Source organism: Camponotus floridanus, unplaced genomic scaffold, assembly GCF_003227725.1.
Source record: "Camponotus floridanus strain SB8 unplaced genomic scaffold, Cflo_v7.5 scaffold6, whole genome shotgun sequence".
NCBI classification, from domain to species: domain Eukaryota; kingdom Metazoa; phylum Arthropoda; class Insecta; order Hymenoptera; family Formicidae; genus Camponotus; species Camponotus floridanus.
In genome coordinates this window covers 3,184,422-3,206,069 of record NW_020229769.1, presented here as the reverse complement: position 1 = coordinate 3,206,069, position 21,648 = coordinate 3,184,422, and the positions used below count along the sequence as shown (strand labels likewise).

Below are 21,648 nucleotides of genomic sequence, written 5' to 3'. Positions count from 1 at the left end.
CTCTTTCTCTCTCTCTTTCTCTCTTTCGCTTCTTCATGTTCTGGACTCTTTTATTCCATTGAAACATTTCTTATTCTCTCATATTTTCCTGCTATTACTCTTTGCATCTTTTCTCCTTGTCAGAAATGCATTTATGTCCTCTTTATCATCAGCTTCCGATTGCTTCTCTTTTCATCTGATTCTTTTTTTCATTACGTAGCCAAAAGGAATGACATTTCTTACCTTGCAACCCTTAAACGCCGTGAGCAATGGCCTAGAAAGATGGCGCTTGCGTGGTTTCTCCTCATGGTTTTAACTTCTCTCTCTTCTACTTCTTGGAAATTATCATGAAATTATATAATTTTGGACGTAATACGGAAATTCAACGATTGTTGAATCATTGTCACCTGATATTTCTCGCTTTGAAAAATAATTATTCTTAGCACTCAATGTCCAAGCATTCATCATCGATATTAGGTATTCCATACATTTATCAATTTAATATTTTATATTCACATCCCCAACATTCCAAATTCAATATCGAGAAATATATTTGTTAGAATATAATATATATTCTATTTACGATATATAGCTAAAACAAAACCAATGACTCACAAATATTTCATAAATTTTTTTTCTATTATATTCTATTATATTTTTCTATTATATTTTTTTCTATTGTTATCTTTGCAGATATCTTATATAATAAGATAATATATTTAAAAAAAATATTTAATCAGATTTAATTGTCGTTTTGATAAGCGTTAAGTTGTAAGTAATGCGTCGATTTTACAGACAAAATTGGCGAGAAACTTTTAACACGTTCGCACTGTTGGAAACGTTGCTTGCAGTCAGCCAGTTCGCACGGTAGTTTACCAAGACCCGAGTAACGCCATTTATTATATCTGCCCGCTACTTGTTGCAAACCGCGCCCTAGCTTCCATCTCTGTCAAACTAATCATTCGGAATCGAACCTGGATTTATTATACGAGTAGATTTATTGCCAATTAATTGTTATTTGATCGAGAATTTATTGTTGTTATAAAGATAAATCTAAAGATAAATTTAAAGATAATTGTTAAGATAATGATAATTGTGTTATAAAGAAAGAATCGCACACAAATGAACAAATCGGAATTCATTATCATTAAAAGTTAGAGATATTCAAAATAAAATATACATAATAAATTTACCAATATTAATTTTTATCATTAAAATTAATTGTCAAGATACTCTGGATATCAAAATAAAGATGTCTCTAATGTATAACAGTTACATCCTGCAATACGATATAGCTACATTTTCACGAATCCGTTGTTTTTTATAGCTTCCTGGACGACTTGGATCGATTAGGAGCCAGGGAATATCAACCAACAGAACAGGATATTCTCAGAACCCGAGTGAAAACGACAGGAATCGTGGAAGTCCACTTTTCTTTCAAAAACCTCAACTTCAAGTAAGTTACATTTAATTTATACAAAAAATTAAATAAAAAAATTTAATTTATGAAAATTAAATAAAAAATTTAATTTATGTAAATTAAATATATAAAGAAATTAATAAATTAAATTAGAAATAAGTTCAGATATACAGATTCGTGATTTTATGTAGAATCGTCTTGCGTCCGATGGCGCAATAAATGAACGATATTAATCGCTCTTGCTTCATTATGTGACTCATGTTTGTAATCTTGTGGGCGAGTGCGGCATTTCGGAGACACGAGGTGACTATCTTGTTATGAATGGTCAGCGTAAAGTGAGTCATTACTCTGAAAATTCGAGGGCTCGCTTGTCGAGCGTTGACTCTATTTCTTTCTCGATTTGTGGGACTCTTAACATCATTAGCTGTTGAAAATCGAGCGTGTCGAGGTGACATTAGATCTCCATTAAATCAGCCGCCTGGTCTCTCAGGGAAATTAAATGTCGATTAAGAGTTAATTAAATGACGCGACTGTGTACTCGGAAATATAGTATAAAAGTTTGATACGACTTTAGATACAAATATTGACGTTAATAAATATTTCTTATTTTTTCTTATCAAGATTATCTTTTTCTAAAATAAAGTAACAATAAAAGAGAGAGAAATTATGATTATTTTTATCTTCTTTTTTCGCTAGATTATTTGACGTTGGTGGTCAGAGGAGCGAGCGTAAGAAATGGATTCATTGCTTCGAGGATGTGACTGCAATTATTTTTTGTGTGGCAATGTCCGAATACGATCAGGTTTTGCATGAGGATGAAACGACGGTAAGTACGATATATCCTTAATTTGATCCTTTCATCATCTCAAAATTCTGAACCTTATTTGCCCTTTCATAATCTTGAAACGATTACATATTGTCATAAATATATTATTATCGCAAAATAATAATATTTTATGATAATATATTCATGACAATATATAATTTTATATTGCATTAAAACACGTTATTAATATTAAAACTTGTATCATGCGCGCCGAATTAAAATATAATAATAAAAATATAATAAATTCGTTTTTATAAAAAATTCGTAATATCAAAACACGCAGAAATTATGACGATTTTCGCGTTGTAGTCGACATCACATTTTTAAATATAAGTTATTTCAATACTTAAATGAGAATTATATTTTTAATCCACAAGAAACGATAGAAATCAACCGGTTTCTTTCTCCATTCGTTCAATTGCAAATGTGCGCATTCATGCGATTATATTGAGCGGGATAATCTTAGGCACGGTTGATACCGGGTTGAACGTACGATTCGTCAGAAGAATATCGAGCCCAAAATTAGGAACGTGACGCGTAAACTGAAGCTCCGAAGAATCAAGAGATCAATTGCCGGGGTCGCTGCACGTGGGAAGGTTCCATTGAACTCTCCGTTTGCGTGCATAGTGACACGTGCGCGTTATCATCTCACCAATGTTGATGCCTATCATGACCTGTATCGCCAGTCCATCACGAATCTATATGGACCATACGGAGCGAATGAATCACATTCGTCATTAATAAAAGGATCGCTTCAACTACAATATCGTACTTAAAGTGGATCTTATAAATCGTCGGCTTGAATTATACGTGCACTATTTATAATAATGTGGTTACGTAAATGGGTCGTGATTAATCCTTTCGCGCTTAATCGATTATTATATTTTGCAAAAAAGAGGGGAGAAGTTTTATAAAAGTTTATCCACATTTCGCGTGGAAATATCAGGCCGTATAAATATCTATTCACGTGTAAACGGACAAAATCACATGATATCCTTCTGACATTTTACAGAACCGAATGCAAGAGAGCTTAAAGTTGTTTGACTCGATCTGCAACAACAAATGGTTTACCGACACCTCGATTATTCTCTTCCTGAACAAGAAGGATCTTTTCGAAGAGAAAATCCGCAAGTCTCCTCTTACAATCTGTTTTCCCGAATACGCTGGTAAGTGCGTCTTATACGCGCTATTATTATTCTCATTTGTCTTACTTACTAACGAGTTTATTGGATGCTTGTAGGTGCGCAAGAGTACGGCGAAGCGGCTGCATACATCCAGGCGCAGTTCGAAGCGAAGAATAAATCGACCACGAAGGAGATCTACTGCCATACGACCTGTGCCACCGACACGAACAACATTCAATTTGTGTTCGACGCAGTCACAGACGTCATTATCGCTAATAATCTGCGCGGCTGCGGTCTCTATTAGGCTAATTCTGTATTCTACGTTAAGCGCAAACGGAGGAGGAAAACGTTACCACGACACGACTGGCCGGACGACATATTTCAGCAGGTTCGAAGCTTGTTTCGATTCCATTCCGGCTCGAGAAAGAGAGAGAAAGAGAGGGACGATTCCTTTCGTTACCAACGCTAAACAGAACGTAGCGGAACGCGTTTAGTTTGTCTTGTCTTATATTAACGAATCCGAGAAGTCGACATCATTCAATGGTTCGTGATGTCGAGAAACGGCACGCTCCTCGGCAATGTGGAAGAACGATCGATTATGGAGGGAACGCATGTTTTAAGAATGAGCCATTGTTGGCTCCGATTCTCTTGGGCGGAATAGATGTCGTTTTCCCAGGAAACGAGATCGAAGCGATCGAGGGCGGATTCGTTGGCAACGTCTACGTTCTTAATTCACGCGGAGAAAAATGAAGGGAATTTTAATTATTCGCTCGCATTTTTACAACCCGTTTTCTCTCCATGGTGAAAAATGTGTCGCAGAACGCGCGCATTGTTTGACCATTAACGGCAATGAAAATGCGAGGATCCTGATACGAAAATAGAGATCTCTAGTCGCGAATTAATCGATCGCGATAGCATCATCTTGTCCTCTTGTGAACATCGAGATTGCTCGAGCATTTTTGTACCGCGATCTTCGGCTTCGTTCTCGTTTCTCGAGACACGCTCGAGCATTCCATGACGCAAAGAAAAAAAGAGAGAAAAGTCATGCGTGCGCGCCACGCACACGAGTCGAAATCTTTACTCACAACTTTCGCACACAGATTATTAAGCGCACTCAAAGTTCTGTTTATATACACATGTTTAGATATTCTCTTACGTCTCTTTTCATTCAACGGCACATCCGCACATTCGCGATTGGACGTATTTCCCGAGAGTCCTTTCCAGATTTGCATTTTGATAAATAGAGAAGGCAACTGAAAAGCGGCGCATTTTGTAACGTAAGAGTGTAATGTATCGATACTGCGAAGTTTCCAAGCTCGATTAATTATTTCTATATCAATATAACGTTAGATTTACTTTTTTTTTTACTTTACGTCATTTCCATACCGCATAATTGCTGTACAGTTAATATAACGATCACGCACACGGGATATTCCTGCGCACAGAAACTGATTATAGGCACAGATATCGATCTATACGCACATATTACACGCATAATTATTTCGCAGCGGAAAAGTTGATTCCTTTATTAATGATCATCACTGTGAGTCATGTGTCAATATACTTTTATCATCATACATGTACACGAATATACAGAATATATACGAGATATCAACCTGAGAAATCTTCGCAACGTTGAATCATCCGTTCGCTTTGAAAAATATATCCCGAATAGAAATATTAGAAGAAAGTGAAAAAAATTGTGTCAAATCTCTATGAAATAATTTGCAGAATCTTATTTGCGCGCGCACGGAATATATTGCAGATATCAAAGAAACTTTTTGCGGAATAGCGAGACTTCTTACGAGATATTTGACGTTGTTATCGACATTACTGATAGTGATTCAAGATTTCACTGTCACAAGCAGAAACGACACACGTGTATGCATGAGCGTGTACAATTTTTGGGACATCCTGCGCAACAAATGCGAAACAAATGCTATAGCGGGGAATCCTGAGAGTGTATTTTTCTAAACGCTTCGTTTTCTTCCTTTTCGTTTTTTCTATGGGGTGTATCGACAATACCGCTGATTAAGTTCAATATACGGGGGGGGGGGGGGGAAGAGAGTGACGGATGGATGAGAGGACAGGGGGAAGTGTTGTACGAGAGGATGCACATATGGGACCTCATATTTAGGTGCGCGTAACCAGCACGTGTGTAACGTGTTCCGGGACGGGCGTGAATCTCGTTGCGCACAATCGTACTGTACTCGGCTATCTCGCATAAGCTATATTTTATTACACGAGAGTTATTGCGTTGAGAGGGGAAGATACGGGCAAGAGAAACGGCCGGTGACGCATCGTCACGTCGCATCGTTCGAATGCCACGCGTCTCCTGACGATTAGCTTTCGCGTCGGAATGAAAGAGGGTGAAAAGGCAACGGAGATAGGCGCGAGTAGAAGAATACACGCGCGTATTAGATCCATTTAGAAGAATCTGAGGATAACACGAGACGTGATAGAAGACAGAAGCGGAATGGTATGAGTAGAACACGACTTTCAAACCCGAGAGAAGAAAACGTAGAATCTACAACTGTGTCCAATTCGCGATCCCAACTCGAATCCTGTAAGACTGTGCTTCTATGTCTATGTCTAGTCTTGTCAGCGAGTCGACGCGTTTTTCTTCATCTCTAAAGTCCCTGTCTGGATAATCATCGTGACTTTCCTCGCCGACGCGTTTCGTCCTTCCGATGAAGTTGGTCAGTCCATTTCCCTTCGCGTGATCGTATCCGTCGCATCGTCTTGAAATTGCGATTCCGTTTTGTCGTCTGATGTCGTCACTTTGTTTGAAACCCGGGCGAGGATAATCATGTCCTTGGAAGAGGAGAGACGACGACAGATTGCCCGATGAAAGGGTAAATGGGAACGTGTGACTTGTACACGGTATATCGAGGATGGACCAAGGGTTGTTTTTAAAGCGAGACGTTCGAAAATATCGGGCATAAATCTTGATATTTTGTATTCGTTCGATGCTTAAAAAAGAACGTAATCTCCGAAGATACTGAATGATGCATTTTTTGAATATCTAAACCTCTCTAGACATCTCTTTTAGATTTCGGGTATAGACTTTCTTCAGAAGTATCGAGTATTTCGTACCATTGATCACATCATAATTGATACCAACGCCGCAAAGTATCGATACTTTAGAAGCAAGTGTCGAAAGTGTGACAGTGATGCTATTCATACATTGCATAATAGTAGTCTTGAATCATATTTAATCTTTAAGTATCGAACGAGCGTGAGTGTCGGCAGTTGACGCTTTATCAACACCCGTTATCCGCGAATAATCGATGGCATCGAGGCGTCACCAGCAGAAGGATTGATGAGCTAATCACGACTTTAGGGATAAAGTATTTATACGGAAACCAAAAAGAGGAACTATGTAAGAGGTCTCAAAATGAAACGTACCAAATAGCGCGTGCCAATGCGCATGACTTAACTTTTAGTCTAGCTAACGTTATAGAATATCGAGCGGAGCCGTTAAGCTGCGCTTTCTGTCAAGCGAGAGAGAGAGAGAGAGAGAGAGAATGAGAGAGAGAGAGAAAGAGAAAGAGAAAAAAGCGATAAAACATGAGATTTGATATTTTCGGTTGTTGTCGCGCGATACGAGGATTCGATCGGACGCATCGGTTTTTTTTCAGTCTTTTTTCCCACCGTTGGACCAGCAGCTTCAGATTGTCATTAACTATACCAGTTTAATAAGTATAGAGCTACTATGACTATTTGAAGGAAGTTAATTATATACGAGAATTCGGCCGATCTCTCATTCACGAAGAAGTGATCGACATATCGGTCGCGATATCAGTCAAATCTTCGGTTATTCGCGCGACTTATCGTATCGCCGTGATTGCGCGAAGCCGATTCGAGTGCAAGGGCAAACGATGCCTGGAAGAGAGAGAGAAATTCTTTATCTTGCGCAAATTATCCTTTGGGAAATCGAGAATTCACGCTGCTGCTTTATTTGTCTTCGTATCAGTTTCGCGCAAATTTAAAATTCGCGACAGGCCGAACGATTCTGGCGACGATGCGACCCCAACGTTCGATCGTTAAATCGCTATCACGCCCGGAGATCGTCGTCTCTCGGCTCTAGTCAACCATCGTCGGCGACACGGTGAAACGTCTTGCGAGACGTATGAACACGAAAAGATCGAAGGGTCTGGGAAAGAGAGGGTTGGGGCAAACACACGTAAAAATTTAATTATCTAATGTTCATAGATATCAAGCGCGCGAGACGCTGAGAATAATATGTGTTATTTTAAAAGCGCTAGGGTGCGAATGGGGTGATACGCGAGAATATATTTGTAAGAGTCTACCGATTTACTGCGTTACTAGCTTATAAATGATTCAACATTAAGAAAAGCGATGTAAGCGATGATGTTTCTGTGTACACGTGTGGGACGCATAATTCCCGAGTAAGAGGCGAGAAACTTTGGCGAAACGGGCGGCATAGGACGGAAATGGTTGCGAGATCGGTATCGGAGACGGTCGTGAGCGCAACAAGTCGGCTTGATTGAACTATCTTAACCGTAGTTTTCAAATGTGAGAGATCGGTATCCGAGAATGAGAAGTATTGTAAGAAAAATCAGTAAGATTGATAAAAATTAGTGAGATAATAATATTTAATAGACCGGCAAGAAATGAATTGGAGGCGATGATCGCACAAGTCGTTACGCGAGACCGACAGATACGATTCAATCGCAATGATGGACACGTCTCGAGTTTATATGTATATGTATATCGTATATATGTAAAATATACTTACCCGAGACGTAGAGCCACGTGATCGTGCAGATCGGTGAGGCCTCATGACCGTTTCCTCTTCCGCATCTCCGTTGTTTCTCATGGCACGCACATGTGTAAGCGAGCTCCTCTCCCTTCGCAGCACATTTCGCGACACACACTTCACTTTCGTTTTCAACGTCACCTCACATTCGTCTCCCAATCGATCACAATGGGTCCCGACATCGGATCGAGCGTGATGATCCGATATTTTGATAATCTCACCAGGGTGGCCTAGTTCGTACTTCAACATCCGAAGATTGATTTTTTTCTGAAAATCAAATTCACATATTAATAATGAAATTTGAAACGATAATAATGTCTAAAGGATGTATGAAATCTGTTCGAAAAATTAGAATATTTTCTGAATTATTTATGACGATGATGAGCTCAAAGATTTATTTTACATGAAATTTCTATTGTCTATTTTATTTTTTTTGTTCCATTTTTATTTTATTTTATTTTTATAGAAACGCAAATAAATAATAGATTATTTTAGTTTGTTATTCTAAATTGTCTCTTCAAATACATTCTACAAATATTTAATGTGTTAACATATAACGATGTAGCGATTGCGCACTGATCCATGTCGTTTTCATATCAATTTGTGAATCACATAAGTAAATAAGGAAAGCAAAGCGAAAGAAAAGTTGCTTAGTGCGATCGCGATTTCATTGACGAGACAGTTTGATCAAAAGTGTGAATTTTGAATTGGGAATTCAAGGATGTGAAAAGGAATTTGCACGAAATAAATCAAGCTCGTTGATAAAAAAGGATTTGATAATCTAGGATAGTGAAAAAATTATGCTTTTGTAAATTTTATTTTGTTTCTGTTTATTGCGATAGCAATAATACGTGAAAATGTCGCAATTTTGTATTATAAAACAATAGCAATTTTTGTGCATAATTATTTTTATACGTAACATATAAAATTTTCTATTTTTTTTTTGTAGAAAAATATATTCTACAAAAATGATAATTCTGTACATCACATATCATGTCAGATATTTTTCATTTTACTCTTTTTTTTATTAAAATATTTTCGATATGTTTTATTCATTAAATATATAATATGTATTAATTATATTTAAAGTTATTTTACTTGATAATGAATTAAAGTTGCGAAATTTCCACAATGAATCTAAAAATGTTGTATGTGCGGAGAGCCTGTGTATAGTGCGATTTATTTCATGGCGTAAAGTGCGACTTAATTTTGCTTGAAACTGTATGCAAGATACGAGTTCTTTTATTTTGTATTATCGTCTTTAAGATTAGTGTTATTGTAGTCTCGCGATAACGTAGCTGTTCATTATTCACCATGATTGCCATATTGTTGTAAAATTAGCTTAATTATATAGACAGCCGATAGAAGCTATTGCGACGAGTAATATATATATAATTATACATATATATAATTATACATATATAAATATAGTGATACGTATTAGTTATACTACTGCTAAGTCATACTTTTATGTGTGTATGTGTGCGGGCGCGTAGACGGATGAATGGCGCATATGTGTGTAGCATTTCTAGTCACGTACCAAATCGAACCAAAAAAAAAAAGAAAAAACGTAACAACTAAATGTCTACGCGAACATGTACGTACACGTACATATACTTGACATCGTTCGCTCGTTTTAAGTTCGCACACAGCGTGTTCCAGATTTAGCGAGAAACATTTTACAGCCGAATTTTTCAACTTCTTCTTTCTAAAATCGATTATGCGAAAATATCTGTCGAGAATAAAAATAATCCTTCCCTAAAAATTTAAATTAAATTAATTAAATTAAAATTAAATCAAATTAGATTAAATTTAAATTAAATTAAATTAAGAAAGATACCAAAATTTTCTTTGTGAATAAAAATTCTTTGTTGGTGAATAAAAAAATGCTTTGTTTTTCAGTTAGTTTCATATTAAAGATTGTAAAATTTTCAAGCAATGACTTCTCTTCAATTGTGTGCTATAAAAAACACGCTCTCAAATCGGTTAAAATCCATAAAACATTTCTTGATAAATGTGGAACATCCTGTATACATCGGGTATAGTTGCGCGTTTCTCACATGTGACACATCGTAAAAGGAAACGAATGATTGATCGAAACACAGTGTGAAGGATCGCGCCAACCTCTAGAGACTGTGAGCCGTAAAACATTTCCACGTTGATTTATTATATCAGAAATATTAAGTTTTATTCACTCTACTTACTTTTTTACTCTTGTACTATTTTTTTAATCTATTGTTTTTTTTTTATCTGCCGCGAGAGGAAGAGGAAGTCGAAGGAGAGACATACCTAGCTAGGCCGCCCTGAAGGGTCGTGTTCGCGGAAAAAGTTGAGAGGAACGATAAGAATGATCCTTTCAAAGAGACACGGCCTCCCGGTGAAAATCCTCTATAATGACGACTATAATGCGAGGCGAGGTGAAATTTACTGTGTCGACAACAGCTGCGACAACTATTCGCTATGCATCTTATCATATAAAATATGCTCTCTTTCTCTGCCGTTATTACGGTTGAAAGCGAGCGAAATGCAGTAAATTGAGTGGGAGGATTAATTATAGCGTTATATCGTAATTATAATGATTAATGGTAATTATTATAACACACTGATAACGATAAAGATAACTAAAAAAAGTGGATAATAATGTTTAATTGACGATCAATAATCAAGAGCGCACGTATTTCATGATGCATTCATAGTTTAATCATTTGATTTTCGTTGTGAAAGAATGATGTGTAAGATGATATGAGAGTCTTATAAAGAAGGGGATGATCAACAGGGGAGTAAGAGCGAGCGTTACACAAAAGAAAAAAAAAGAGTGAAACGTCTCATTATATAAAGTTACCACCATGAAGAACCTTTCATTATATAAAATTATTATGTAATAATAATTGTCCATACATCTTAAAATGTCAGAATAAACTAATAATGAAAAAAAAGTTTTTACCTGCCCATTTTTTATTTATTCCTTGTTTATTGTAATTGCGATAATTGTCAATCATAAGTTGTTGCAATTATTATGTTATTGCTTGTGATCTATTAATAATTTATGTATTTAAGTAAAGTTTTCGAGAAGCTTTATCTTCGTCTACAATAATATGGTGATTTAAGATTAATAAACACGGCGATCCCTTTAAAAAGACACATCTGTACTTTTAAAATACTTTAAAGATTTCCGAAAAAATTACGATACATGTATGCTTAAATATCTTCGCTCTGCAAAGGCTCCATAATTTCAAATCCATAATTTTATTCACATATAGTCTTGATAAAAGGATGAAACTTTTTTAATATCGTATGTTGTATATTGTTGTACATATAAGACTATAAGATATGATCCGATATAATTCCAAAAATTTAATAATTTATTAATTAACTATATTTTTCTCTTATATTATTTCACGTTTACCTTTCTCTTGCTAAATTAAATTATAATTTCGAGATCTAATAGACAAAAGAAAGTCTAGATTCACATTATTAGGCGAGCAGCTTCATTAACGATATCGAGTTTTACTTCATGTGATTTTAATCAAATTATAACCCTACATAAAAGAATTGTATTGGATTTTGCCGATTAATTCAAGTACATATTAAAACACGTGGAAATAATACGAATCTCGTGATACACATTTTTCGAGATTATTTAATCTAATCGAGAGTTTAATCGATTATGACATGTGCATATAGCATCAAGATTCGTAATGGAGTGTTCGCAGGGCTCGATACTATTCTGTATTTGAGATGAGCCCGACAAGTGATAACAATGTCGCACCAAATGAACTAACATGTCATCAGTTCATTTCAAGATTCTTTGGATAACGTTACAGGTTCTATTAATTCACAATTTAATTTTCATAATCTTTAGTCGTACTGTCATATGATAAATTCATAAATTATTAGTAGAGCACATTCACGAAAATAAATAAAATCTTCTTAATAATTTTTTAATTGTTTTCCTTGATATCATCATTATTGATTAAAAAACTTAGATGATGTTCGCGTTAATTGGCCTTCATCCCGAAAGTGTCACCGCGCATTTTCATCCTTATGTATCGGAGTTTCAATACGTTCCCCAGTATCATCCGTCGAGAAATCCTGACTGCACATCGCAACGACGCGAACTTTACGAAGGACAATTTGAATATAATCGTCCATGTTCCTCATTCGAGGAACCATTGATCGATCATCCGTGGATTGAAATTAGGGCTGTTCTGGTTCGTTGTTCGAAAACGCGAAAAGAAGTGTATGCGCATTCTGCTTAAAAATTATCAAAATTACGAAACTTATGCAAAATCTATGAAAATGTAACAAATTAGAATAAATATTTTCGATTCATTCATTATTTCCTTCTATAGTAAAGAAATGTATACACAATCGCAACGAAATTGTAGAAGAAAAGTGATTATTAGCATGAAGATTAACAATGTTGGAAAGGTATCTCTCTCTATCGGATATAAATTATTTATCTATCTTTATTATGTAATATGATAGATTATTAATAATATGCTAACATTTAAAAAAATCTAGGACTCGATTGCACTAATGTTATTTTGATTTTAAGCGAGATTTAAATATGTCTATCTTTATTTATTTAGAAAGATAAAAATAAATACATATTTAAGTTTCTCTTAAATCCAAAATAATATTGATGCAACTTGACCTAGGAAAAATATAAATTACACTATTATTATTATGATTTTCACACCAATAAGAAATTGAATAATTTCGTATTTTGATACAATCATAATCGTGATCATAATTTTTAATAAAGGATTATAATTGAGCATATTACTACAAATAATTATTATAGTAAATAAATATTTTTGAAATATGTTTTAGACGAATACGCGGGAAGAATTTATATTGGTGGATCATGTATTGGATCCGATAAAAATGCGAAAAATCAGACTCCATAATCCATATGTTATAAAAGTTCGCCAAGAAGATTTGCTACATTTATATGGACTAAAATTTCAAGGCGTAAGTGTATGTAATAATTAATTTATATTATTTAAAACGTGCAAGTCTTTAAATAATAATCACTGGTAGCAAATTTGTAAAGAATAAAATTAAAATTCTTGTAAAATATAATTATATGCAAAATACATATTTTAAATTATTAATCAAATTTGTTAATATTTTATTGACTGAGATCGACAAGATAGATTCCATTCTGAATTATCTGCATCTGATACAGATCATGTATTAATTGTTGATAAGTTCTCGTTTTAATCATTCGCGTACAATAAAAAAAAATATTTCTTATATATTGATCATTTCGAATAAGATTGTCAATGCGGAAGCGAGAGAAGAGGTAATTAACAATCATCGAGCTAATTTCACTGGATGTAACGACGGTTTAGATAACCCAACATGCGGTCAAATGTTAATTAATGGAAAGCCGATACCATTTAGTCAAGTAAGAATTAAAATATCAAAAAAAAAGACGAAACAATCATCTTGAATCATCGTATTAAATACATATTTACGTGTGTTTCTTGAATAAAATAGTTCTTAAATAATAGTTCTGTTGAATGACAATATTTAAAATATACAGAGTGTCCCAGAGAAACCAATAAATTTCTAAAATGTATTCTAGAGAAAAAAAATTTATGTAAATTCGATTCAATGAAAAATTTAATTCTTCTCAAGTTGTCTCATTACTTGTTCGATCTTCCGACTTATCATCTTTGGATTTCTTTTTATAAGATTGTTTAAAGTTTTGTGTATACAATGATAAACAGAAGATCGAGCAGACCATAATACAAAATTAATATTACTAACAAGAATTAAATTTTTCATAACAAGTTAAAAAGATTAGTTAAAAAGATAAATTATGAAATTGTTACTTAAAAACATTCTTTTTTTAAGTTACAATATTATATATAAACCTAACTACATTAAAACCACATTACATATGATACATATATCTAATTAAAATAATTAGATTATTATCTACTCTTCTTGTATTACACATTACTAACTTATATGTGTAGCTTTTTTATTTTTTATTACATTTAATAAATCTATTATTATTAATTATATATTTTATTTTATTAATATCAATATCATCAAATAATTATAATCATACTTTATTACATATCACAGAATCTGTGCTCCTTAAAAGATAAAAATAATTTCGAGATGCCATCGTGCATTAATTTACCTAAATTGCGGCGACAGTAGAAAGCCATTTAATTAAACTTCAGACAAGTTATGTCTGTCTCTGCAATTAAGAGTCGCATACTACAAGACGATGCTTTCAGACGATGATTCGCTTTTAGGGCTTCTGCTGTTCTTGCGAGGACGCGCAACACGCCAAAAGTTTCCGCCCGGTCGCCACCGAATCAAGCTATTACCAGCGGGACAGCACAAACAGAACTCGCAACAGGTCCGAGTCAAGCGTGAATTTATTTGACAATGCGAAGGCACAACGCCAGGTCAAAACGAGTGAGAACGAGGAAGAACGCGATCGTCAAATCGACCTGGAAAACAGTGGGACGCGAGGACGAGTAACGAGCCATGACATTTTCGCCGTTAATAACCCACTTGGCAAAGAGATGCCTTCCCTTTCGAAAAATCGAGATGAACAATTTAGAAACAATTCGATCCGACAGTCTATCCGATCGTCCGGATTCCATTGGATGGAAAACACGGAAACGTTGTCGCCTGTATTGAAAAGCGTGTTCTCTGATCCGTCACCGAGCAAGAAAAAGATCGAGGCCTATATCAATGCGGTGTATGAGCAAGCCACGAGGGAGAGAACTAAGGAAAAGGATGATAGGAGTAAGAATCTATCGATCGAAAATAATTTTACGTATTTTAACGATTCGAAGAATAGATTTGGAGAGTGGAACGATGGATCTTTGATTCATGGATTAGTCGTGAGTGATCCTCAGAATCAAATCGTGAAACTAAAGAAGTTAAAAGGCGAACGGGGTTTTAGAAAAACGAATAGCAGGAAGGATAATCGAAAGTTTCTCGAGCCAGAGAAGTGTGATAGGTCGTCGAATTTTTCGGAAAGTGGAAATCCCGAGGGAAGTACGAGAGATCGACCTCGCGGTGCAGCTCGACTGGAAAATACCTTCGATTACACACCGATGTTCCCGGCGATACAATCGTCGCGAATTCCGGAAGAGAGTCAATTTTCGAGGCAAACGCAGAGGAATGCGTTTTCTAACTTGTCTGATAAAGGGAGTTTCGCCACGACAATCGAATTTTTCACTTCCATTCCACTTAGAGACGATACTAATGAGAATATTAATGACAGCATGCCATCCACGATAAAGTCGAATAATTCCGAGGAGGACATGTTTGCGTTACTATCGAATATTGTGATTTCCGGAGCGCATCGGTCCCTGGTAAACGGGAAGCGACAATATGGATTTAGGATACCGGAGAACATCCCGGATAATGTTAACTCGCTGAGAAATGCGTTGGCCGAGAAGCGGAATTTGAGCGCGGCCGTGTTTCGAAACGGTAATGCGAGGAGCGAGGCGATGGAAGTGGAAAATGCTAATGTATCGACGCGAATCTCGACTTTCGTTCCTGCTTTTACAAGATTACGAAATCTTTCCTCCTCCTCTTCTTCCTCTACCACCGGAATTTCGCGGCTGGAAGAATTACCCGCGCCCACCGTTCGTCCCGGAGATAAATCATCGACGGAAATCCTCGGATCGAGAACGCGCGGTTCGTTACCAGAGAACGAGGTACGGGGATTCTCCGACGAGTTTAGCAATTTATACAAGGGCCGGGAATCGCATACAATTTATAGCTCGATCCGACAAGAGACGCCGAAAGACGTGAACTTGAAAAGCAGTTACAAATTCTGGAAGCCCTCGCGTCGGAAGTTGAGCAAGTGGAAGGACACCGGGAAGTTTCGCGAGGGCAAAGGGGTTGGTGGGGACCCGAAACAAGAAAAGTCCTTGTCCACTCGCGAGTTGATATGGGAAAAGCGCGGATCATCGGACTTTAAATGCGATCCATCTTCGATCGAGAGATGTCTCCAAAGACGTCCTCGAAGGCATCTTCGAATCGAAAACGATTCAAATTCCGCGAGGAGCGAGAATCTTGCGAAAGAGGACTCGTATCGCAAGATGCAGGCCATCGTAGATCACTATGCTCGACCCGAGATAGTTTACTACAAACGTAAGATGTCGCAGAATAGGGGAAGTGGAAGTCCGAGGAAACAAGCGATTTTGGAATCCGGTCATTCTTACAAAAAAGCTCGATCCGAAGAGGGCGACAATCCGTTTTTCTTCAATAAGGAAAGCGGCAAAGAGAGCAATGTCGATAAGCGGATCAAGGACAAGTTCGCGCGAATAAGCAACGTCCTGAAGGAAGACTCTGCCGAGGTCCGAATTATTCAAGAAACTTCAAAGAATCTCAAAGCAGCTACGGAGAGCCAAGTCACAAGAGCCGATATTTCTGAAATTCAGGATAAACTAAAAAACGATTCGTTTTCGCATAAGAGTGACAAACCTGATGAATTCGCGACACATGAAGCAACGTCTGAATATCCTGCCGAATTAATCGAAACACGTCAACGATCGGTTATGACCCAAAGCTTTTTTGCAATCACAAAATCTATGACGACAAACAACGAAATTAATACAATCTCGGCGATTACGTTGAAAGACGATTCCATCGATTATAAAAAATCCGCTTCTCTGCAATCGAGGGAAAAATTGTCCGATACTATCATCGGTCCTTTCCTGTCACCACCGATCACGAGGAAGCTTAGTCATAATACTTCGAAGCAAGCTAACTTGGAATCAACAAGTCCAATTTGTACAAACACAACGACAGAAGTCTTTGTGTCGAAACTATCGTCCCAGATTCCACCTGGCAGAAACGTCGATGGCTATTTCGCAGTCGCCAACGGATCGCTTAGCGCGTTATCTAACAATTGTACGAATTCCAAGGAAACGACAATGTATTCTGAAGCGTTCAACAATCGAAGCGAGAGGGATGAGGTAGAGAACGTGAGATTCCTCGAGCTTAATAACGACTCTTCGCGGATGATTGCCAGCAATTTCACGGGCCCTCGAGGCCCGATGATCAGTTCAGACCTCTTATTACGCGGTAGCGGTTCGATTACTGAACCGGCGGAAGCTTGGAGCGACGAGGAAGCAGAGGAAGGCTCTTGTTACATCCGAGATCCGCTTCGGGAAAACTCGATGGATATCTCAGAAAGCGAGGATTCTAGGACGAGGTCGCAGAGATCTCGCGAGAGGGATGAGATCGCTGAACTAGTGAGTCGGATCGTGAGACAGTACGTGGCGTACACACCTGTAATGCCGGGCATGCCAACCTTCGACGAGATCACGGAAGCGGAAACCTTGCCACCCGAAGAGGAGACGACGACTGTCACAACGACCTTGGCAACCACCACCAGAATCACGGACGCGACCTTCCGACCTTTGAAGACCTTACGTCCCCTGGAGACGATGACGCTTTCGCGAGAGATGCACGATGAAATCGCTCTAGACGAGACCACCTTCGTCGACGAGACGGAAGCAACGACGATAAGTCAGAAAACGACGATCTCTAGGTGGAAATTTCCAACTGGAAAATCTGACATCGCGTCGGAAGGAAAAGTAGACAGAGTATCGAGCGAAATTGGAAAGAGTGAGAAACGGCGGAAAATTTTCAATCGCGTCGCGAATACAAAGATGATGGATGGTGAGAGGAAAATCGAAGATCATCCCTGGCATCGCACGACGGAAATGCAACAGATAATCGCAGTGAACGGATCCAAGCCCGCCCAGAAGGCGGAAGGTAGAGGGAAGAAGCAACGCTACAAGTCAAAGTCAGATTATTTTCCGGACGCTTCGTCGACGACGATTTCCTCCAGCATCGACGACGTTATTCTCGAGGCAAGAAGCAAGAGATCGGACTTTATCCACGAATCGAACGATCGTGACTCTTCGATCTTTTACGATTACGAGGAAGAAGACAACGAGGATCGTGCGCAAAACGGAAGAATGGCTTGGAGTAAAAACGTAAAATCTCCGGATATGACAACGGAATCGAGTGAATTACGTTCTAGGATCAAAAAAGGATTAGCCGGCAAATTGAAGTATTCTACGAACCGGAAATCCTTTCGACACAGTAGCGAAAGCCGAGATCGGACGCAAAAACGCAATGCTTCTCCTCGAGATATCGCGGCGCGCGATATAAAATTTGCGGCCAACGATCGCGACGATCGATATCTCGATTCGAGCGCGCAAGAGAAGGAACGAGACCCGCAGGATGACTCAAAGAACGTCGCTCTGCTCAAGCTGCGTCACGTGAAGGACGATGCAGTCGGTAGATTTGACGAGAGCGTTATTTCGCAAAATCGCGAAGCTATCTCGGCGTCGCTCGAAATTCCGTTTCCGGCAAAAATTCCAACGTCGCGGAAGGATCTTTCCGGCTCGCTGAGCAAGAGGCCGGAGATGGATCGACGAACGGAGAAACGCGGGTTCGCCGCGGCCAAGATCGCGGGGGCGCGAAAAATCGCGTCGAACCCGTTGGACGACGTAAGAACGGCGAGTGCGAACCCCGACGATTTGTCGAATCGCGGCGCGGAATCCGCGACGGGCGGGATATTAACGGGTTTCGCAAAAAGTTCCGGGGACCAGGATAAAAATCGCCAAACGGATACTGTCATTCGCGGTGCGAAATTGATGATAGCGGACGATAAGGGCGGGACGCGCGACGTCGTGGCTAAAAGTGCCCGTTATAAAAAGACCCCTCTGGTCTACGGCGCAAAACAATGGAAACGCAAAGATGCGAGGAAGATTAATGAAAATCACGCGAAAAATCCTCGAGTGCATCGCGCTTTCGTCGGAGAGGAATATTTTCGTCCTCCAGGGGAAATATATGACAGCATCCGCAAAACGATAGGTGTGATCCTGAAGGAAAAATCGTCATCGGTATCGGATGACAGAAACATCGCGGGAAAACACGTCGATCGATCGCTGACGGATCATCGCTATCGATCGAGCAGGCGACTATTGTCGAGTGGTAAATCCAGCTACATCGAGGATGCTGAAGGTGAGTATTACGAGGACGACGGAACCGAAACGGAAGGGGAAAATGACTCGGTGAACGATAATGAAGCCACCGCCAGGAGGGATGATTTATCGGATCTCGAGAATCAACCAATTCTGCATGAGGATCAAGATTCGCGGAAATTGCTGCCCGAGACGGATCGATTGGCAGATGAGAATGCAGATGCTGCACGAACTGTAATGCCGGAGGAAAGAACACTTGCAGCCTGTGATACAGTGATCTCTGACGTGCAGGGAGTTGGCGAAGGAGCGATCTCAAGAAGGTCCTTTTTCATATTAAAAAATACTAATTATAATATTAAGTATATAGTTTCAATTTCTTATGTAGCAATTTAATTTTTAGATTTATTTGATATAATATTTTATTTTCATGTAAATATATTCATTTCTTTTTTTAACCTTATTGTATAATTATATTTTTTAAAATGTTAATTATTATTACTCTTTTCTCATATTATATTAATATATTAAAATTAAAGGATTAATAGAAAAATTGTAGTCGACCAAACTAACCAAAAAATTAAGTTTATTAATACGACGTTTCGACCATATGGTTGTGGTCCTTATCAAGTATACACTAGAAAGATTTATAAATACATAAATTAACGGTTTGAATACATAGTAACGCACAGAGAATTAAAGTGTGAAAAGATTTTTACCGATGTAATAATAATCAGAAGACAACATTAGTGGAAGAGAATATATGTATATCTAAACATTTATACAGATAACATTGATTGCTTTAATTGTAATATATGAGTAATATATAAAGTTTATATATGAATAATATATAAAGCACCTTTAATAAATCGAGTTTAAAGAGAAAATGCTCAAAACTACACGGTTATAAATGAGTGTGTAAGTAACTGAAATATATGAAATAAATTTGTGTGAATAACTAAATTGAGACATAAATCTTGTACACGATAAGAAAGTGATGACAAGTGGACACGAAAATCGGTATTATTTTGGTTTAGTTTTTATCTGCGTATCAAGTTACAATAGATAAAGCCGAGTCGAGGCTCGCTCGAGCTTGGCCTTTAAAAGCAATTAGAGAAAAGGATGCAACGAGGGTGCGACAAGGATGCGAGAAGACAGGCGAATAAGACGCGAGATACTTCGCGAGTGACAAAATCCGAATTTTCTATTGGATTTGAGGATCGAGGAACTATGATTATTGGCTATCGATCGAGTCCGCGTGGAGTATTTAGCTCAGCAGTCCGCGCGGATTATTTAGGTCAGAAAAAATTCGGGATATTACCGATATATCGAACATCTGACGCTAATATTAATCGTTACGCAAAGGACAAACACAAATTAAATGCAAATACATTAAATTTTAATATTTTTATAAAGCTATTTTCTAATAAAATTAAGTATCTAAATTAATTGATTGTAAAATTAATTATTATGCGCAATCAATTTTTTGCCTTTTAAACAGATATTTAACATTATAAATTATAATTTATATAATTTATATAATCTATATAATTATCAAGCATTATCTTGAATATAAACTTTTAATAAAAATTCAGTCTATTTAAAAATATCTAATTCTTATATATAATGTATATAATAATTACATTATTGTGAAATATTTTATAAAATATTGAACTATCTTGAAATATCAATTAACACGAAAAATATTTTATTATATTATTTAGAATATTTTAAAATAAAAATTGAAATATTTTTTATATATGCGTTATATGTTAGATGATAATTAAGAATAAATTCGAAAAGGTGAAAAAGGAACAGGCAATATGTCTAAAAGTAACATGAATGATAAATAATTTATAAATGACTTACATTTTATATTTCGTTGCTCCGCATGTGTTGTTCGATGCTTTTCTCTCTTTTCTCTCTTTTTCGTCCTTTGCTATTTCTTCGTAGCACTCACATTCACTTCCGAAAATACGAATAATAATAATTAATTATATATGGAACGATCGCGAGACACTTTGCATGACATTCCCGATCGCGGAATAATTACATGAGAAACGCACTTTTTAACATATCCTAAGAAACAGAAGATACGAGAGAAGTACTATTGTCGTTCGATATTTATATAAAGTTTCAAATTTATATACTACTCATTACAAATGCTCCGTTTTATTAATATTATATTAACATAATAAAATCAAAGATTAATAATATAATAAAATATTTTTCGTGTTAATTGATATTTCAAGATAGTTCAATATTTTATAAAATATTTCACAATAATGTAATTATTATACATATACATTATATATAAGAATTAGATATTTTTAAATAGACTGAATTTTTATTAAAAGTTTATATTCAAGATAATGCTTGATAATTATATAGATTATATAAATTATATAAATTATAATTTATAATGTTAAATATCTGTTTAAAAGGCAAAAAATTGATTGCGCATAATAATTAATTTTACAATCAATTAATTTAGATACTTAATTTTATTAGAAAATAGCTTT

The 21,648-nt window shown here is 36.7% G+C and overlaps 1 protein-coding gene across 2 annotated transcripts in view; it reads left to right on the top strand.

Annotated features, from left to right (window-relative positions):
• Nucleotides 1-8,548, top strand: part of LOC105253347 (guanine nucleotide-binding protein G(o) subunit alpha) — a 29,967-nt gene extending 21,419 nt beyond the window's left edge. For both annotated transcript variants that reach the window (XM_011261322.2, XM_011261321.3), the window contains exons 6-9: nt 1,307-1,435; nt 2,096-2,225; nt 3,238-3,391; nt 3,466-8,548. In XM_011261322.2, the coding sequence (XP_011259624.1) occupies nt 1,307-1,435; nt 2,096-2,225; nt 3,238-3,391; nt 3,466-3,653 (601 nt within the window). In that variant the 3' untranslated portion in view covers nt 3,654-8,548. The remainder of the gene's footprint in view (nt 1-1,306; nt 1,436-2,095; nt 2,226-3,237; nt 3,392-3,465) is intronic.
• The last annotated feature ends 13,100 nt before the right edge of the window (nt 8,549-21,648 follow it).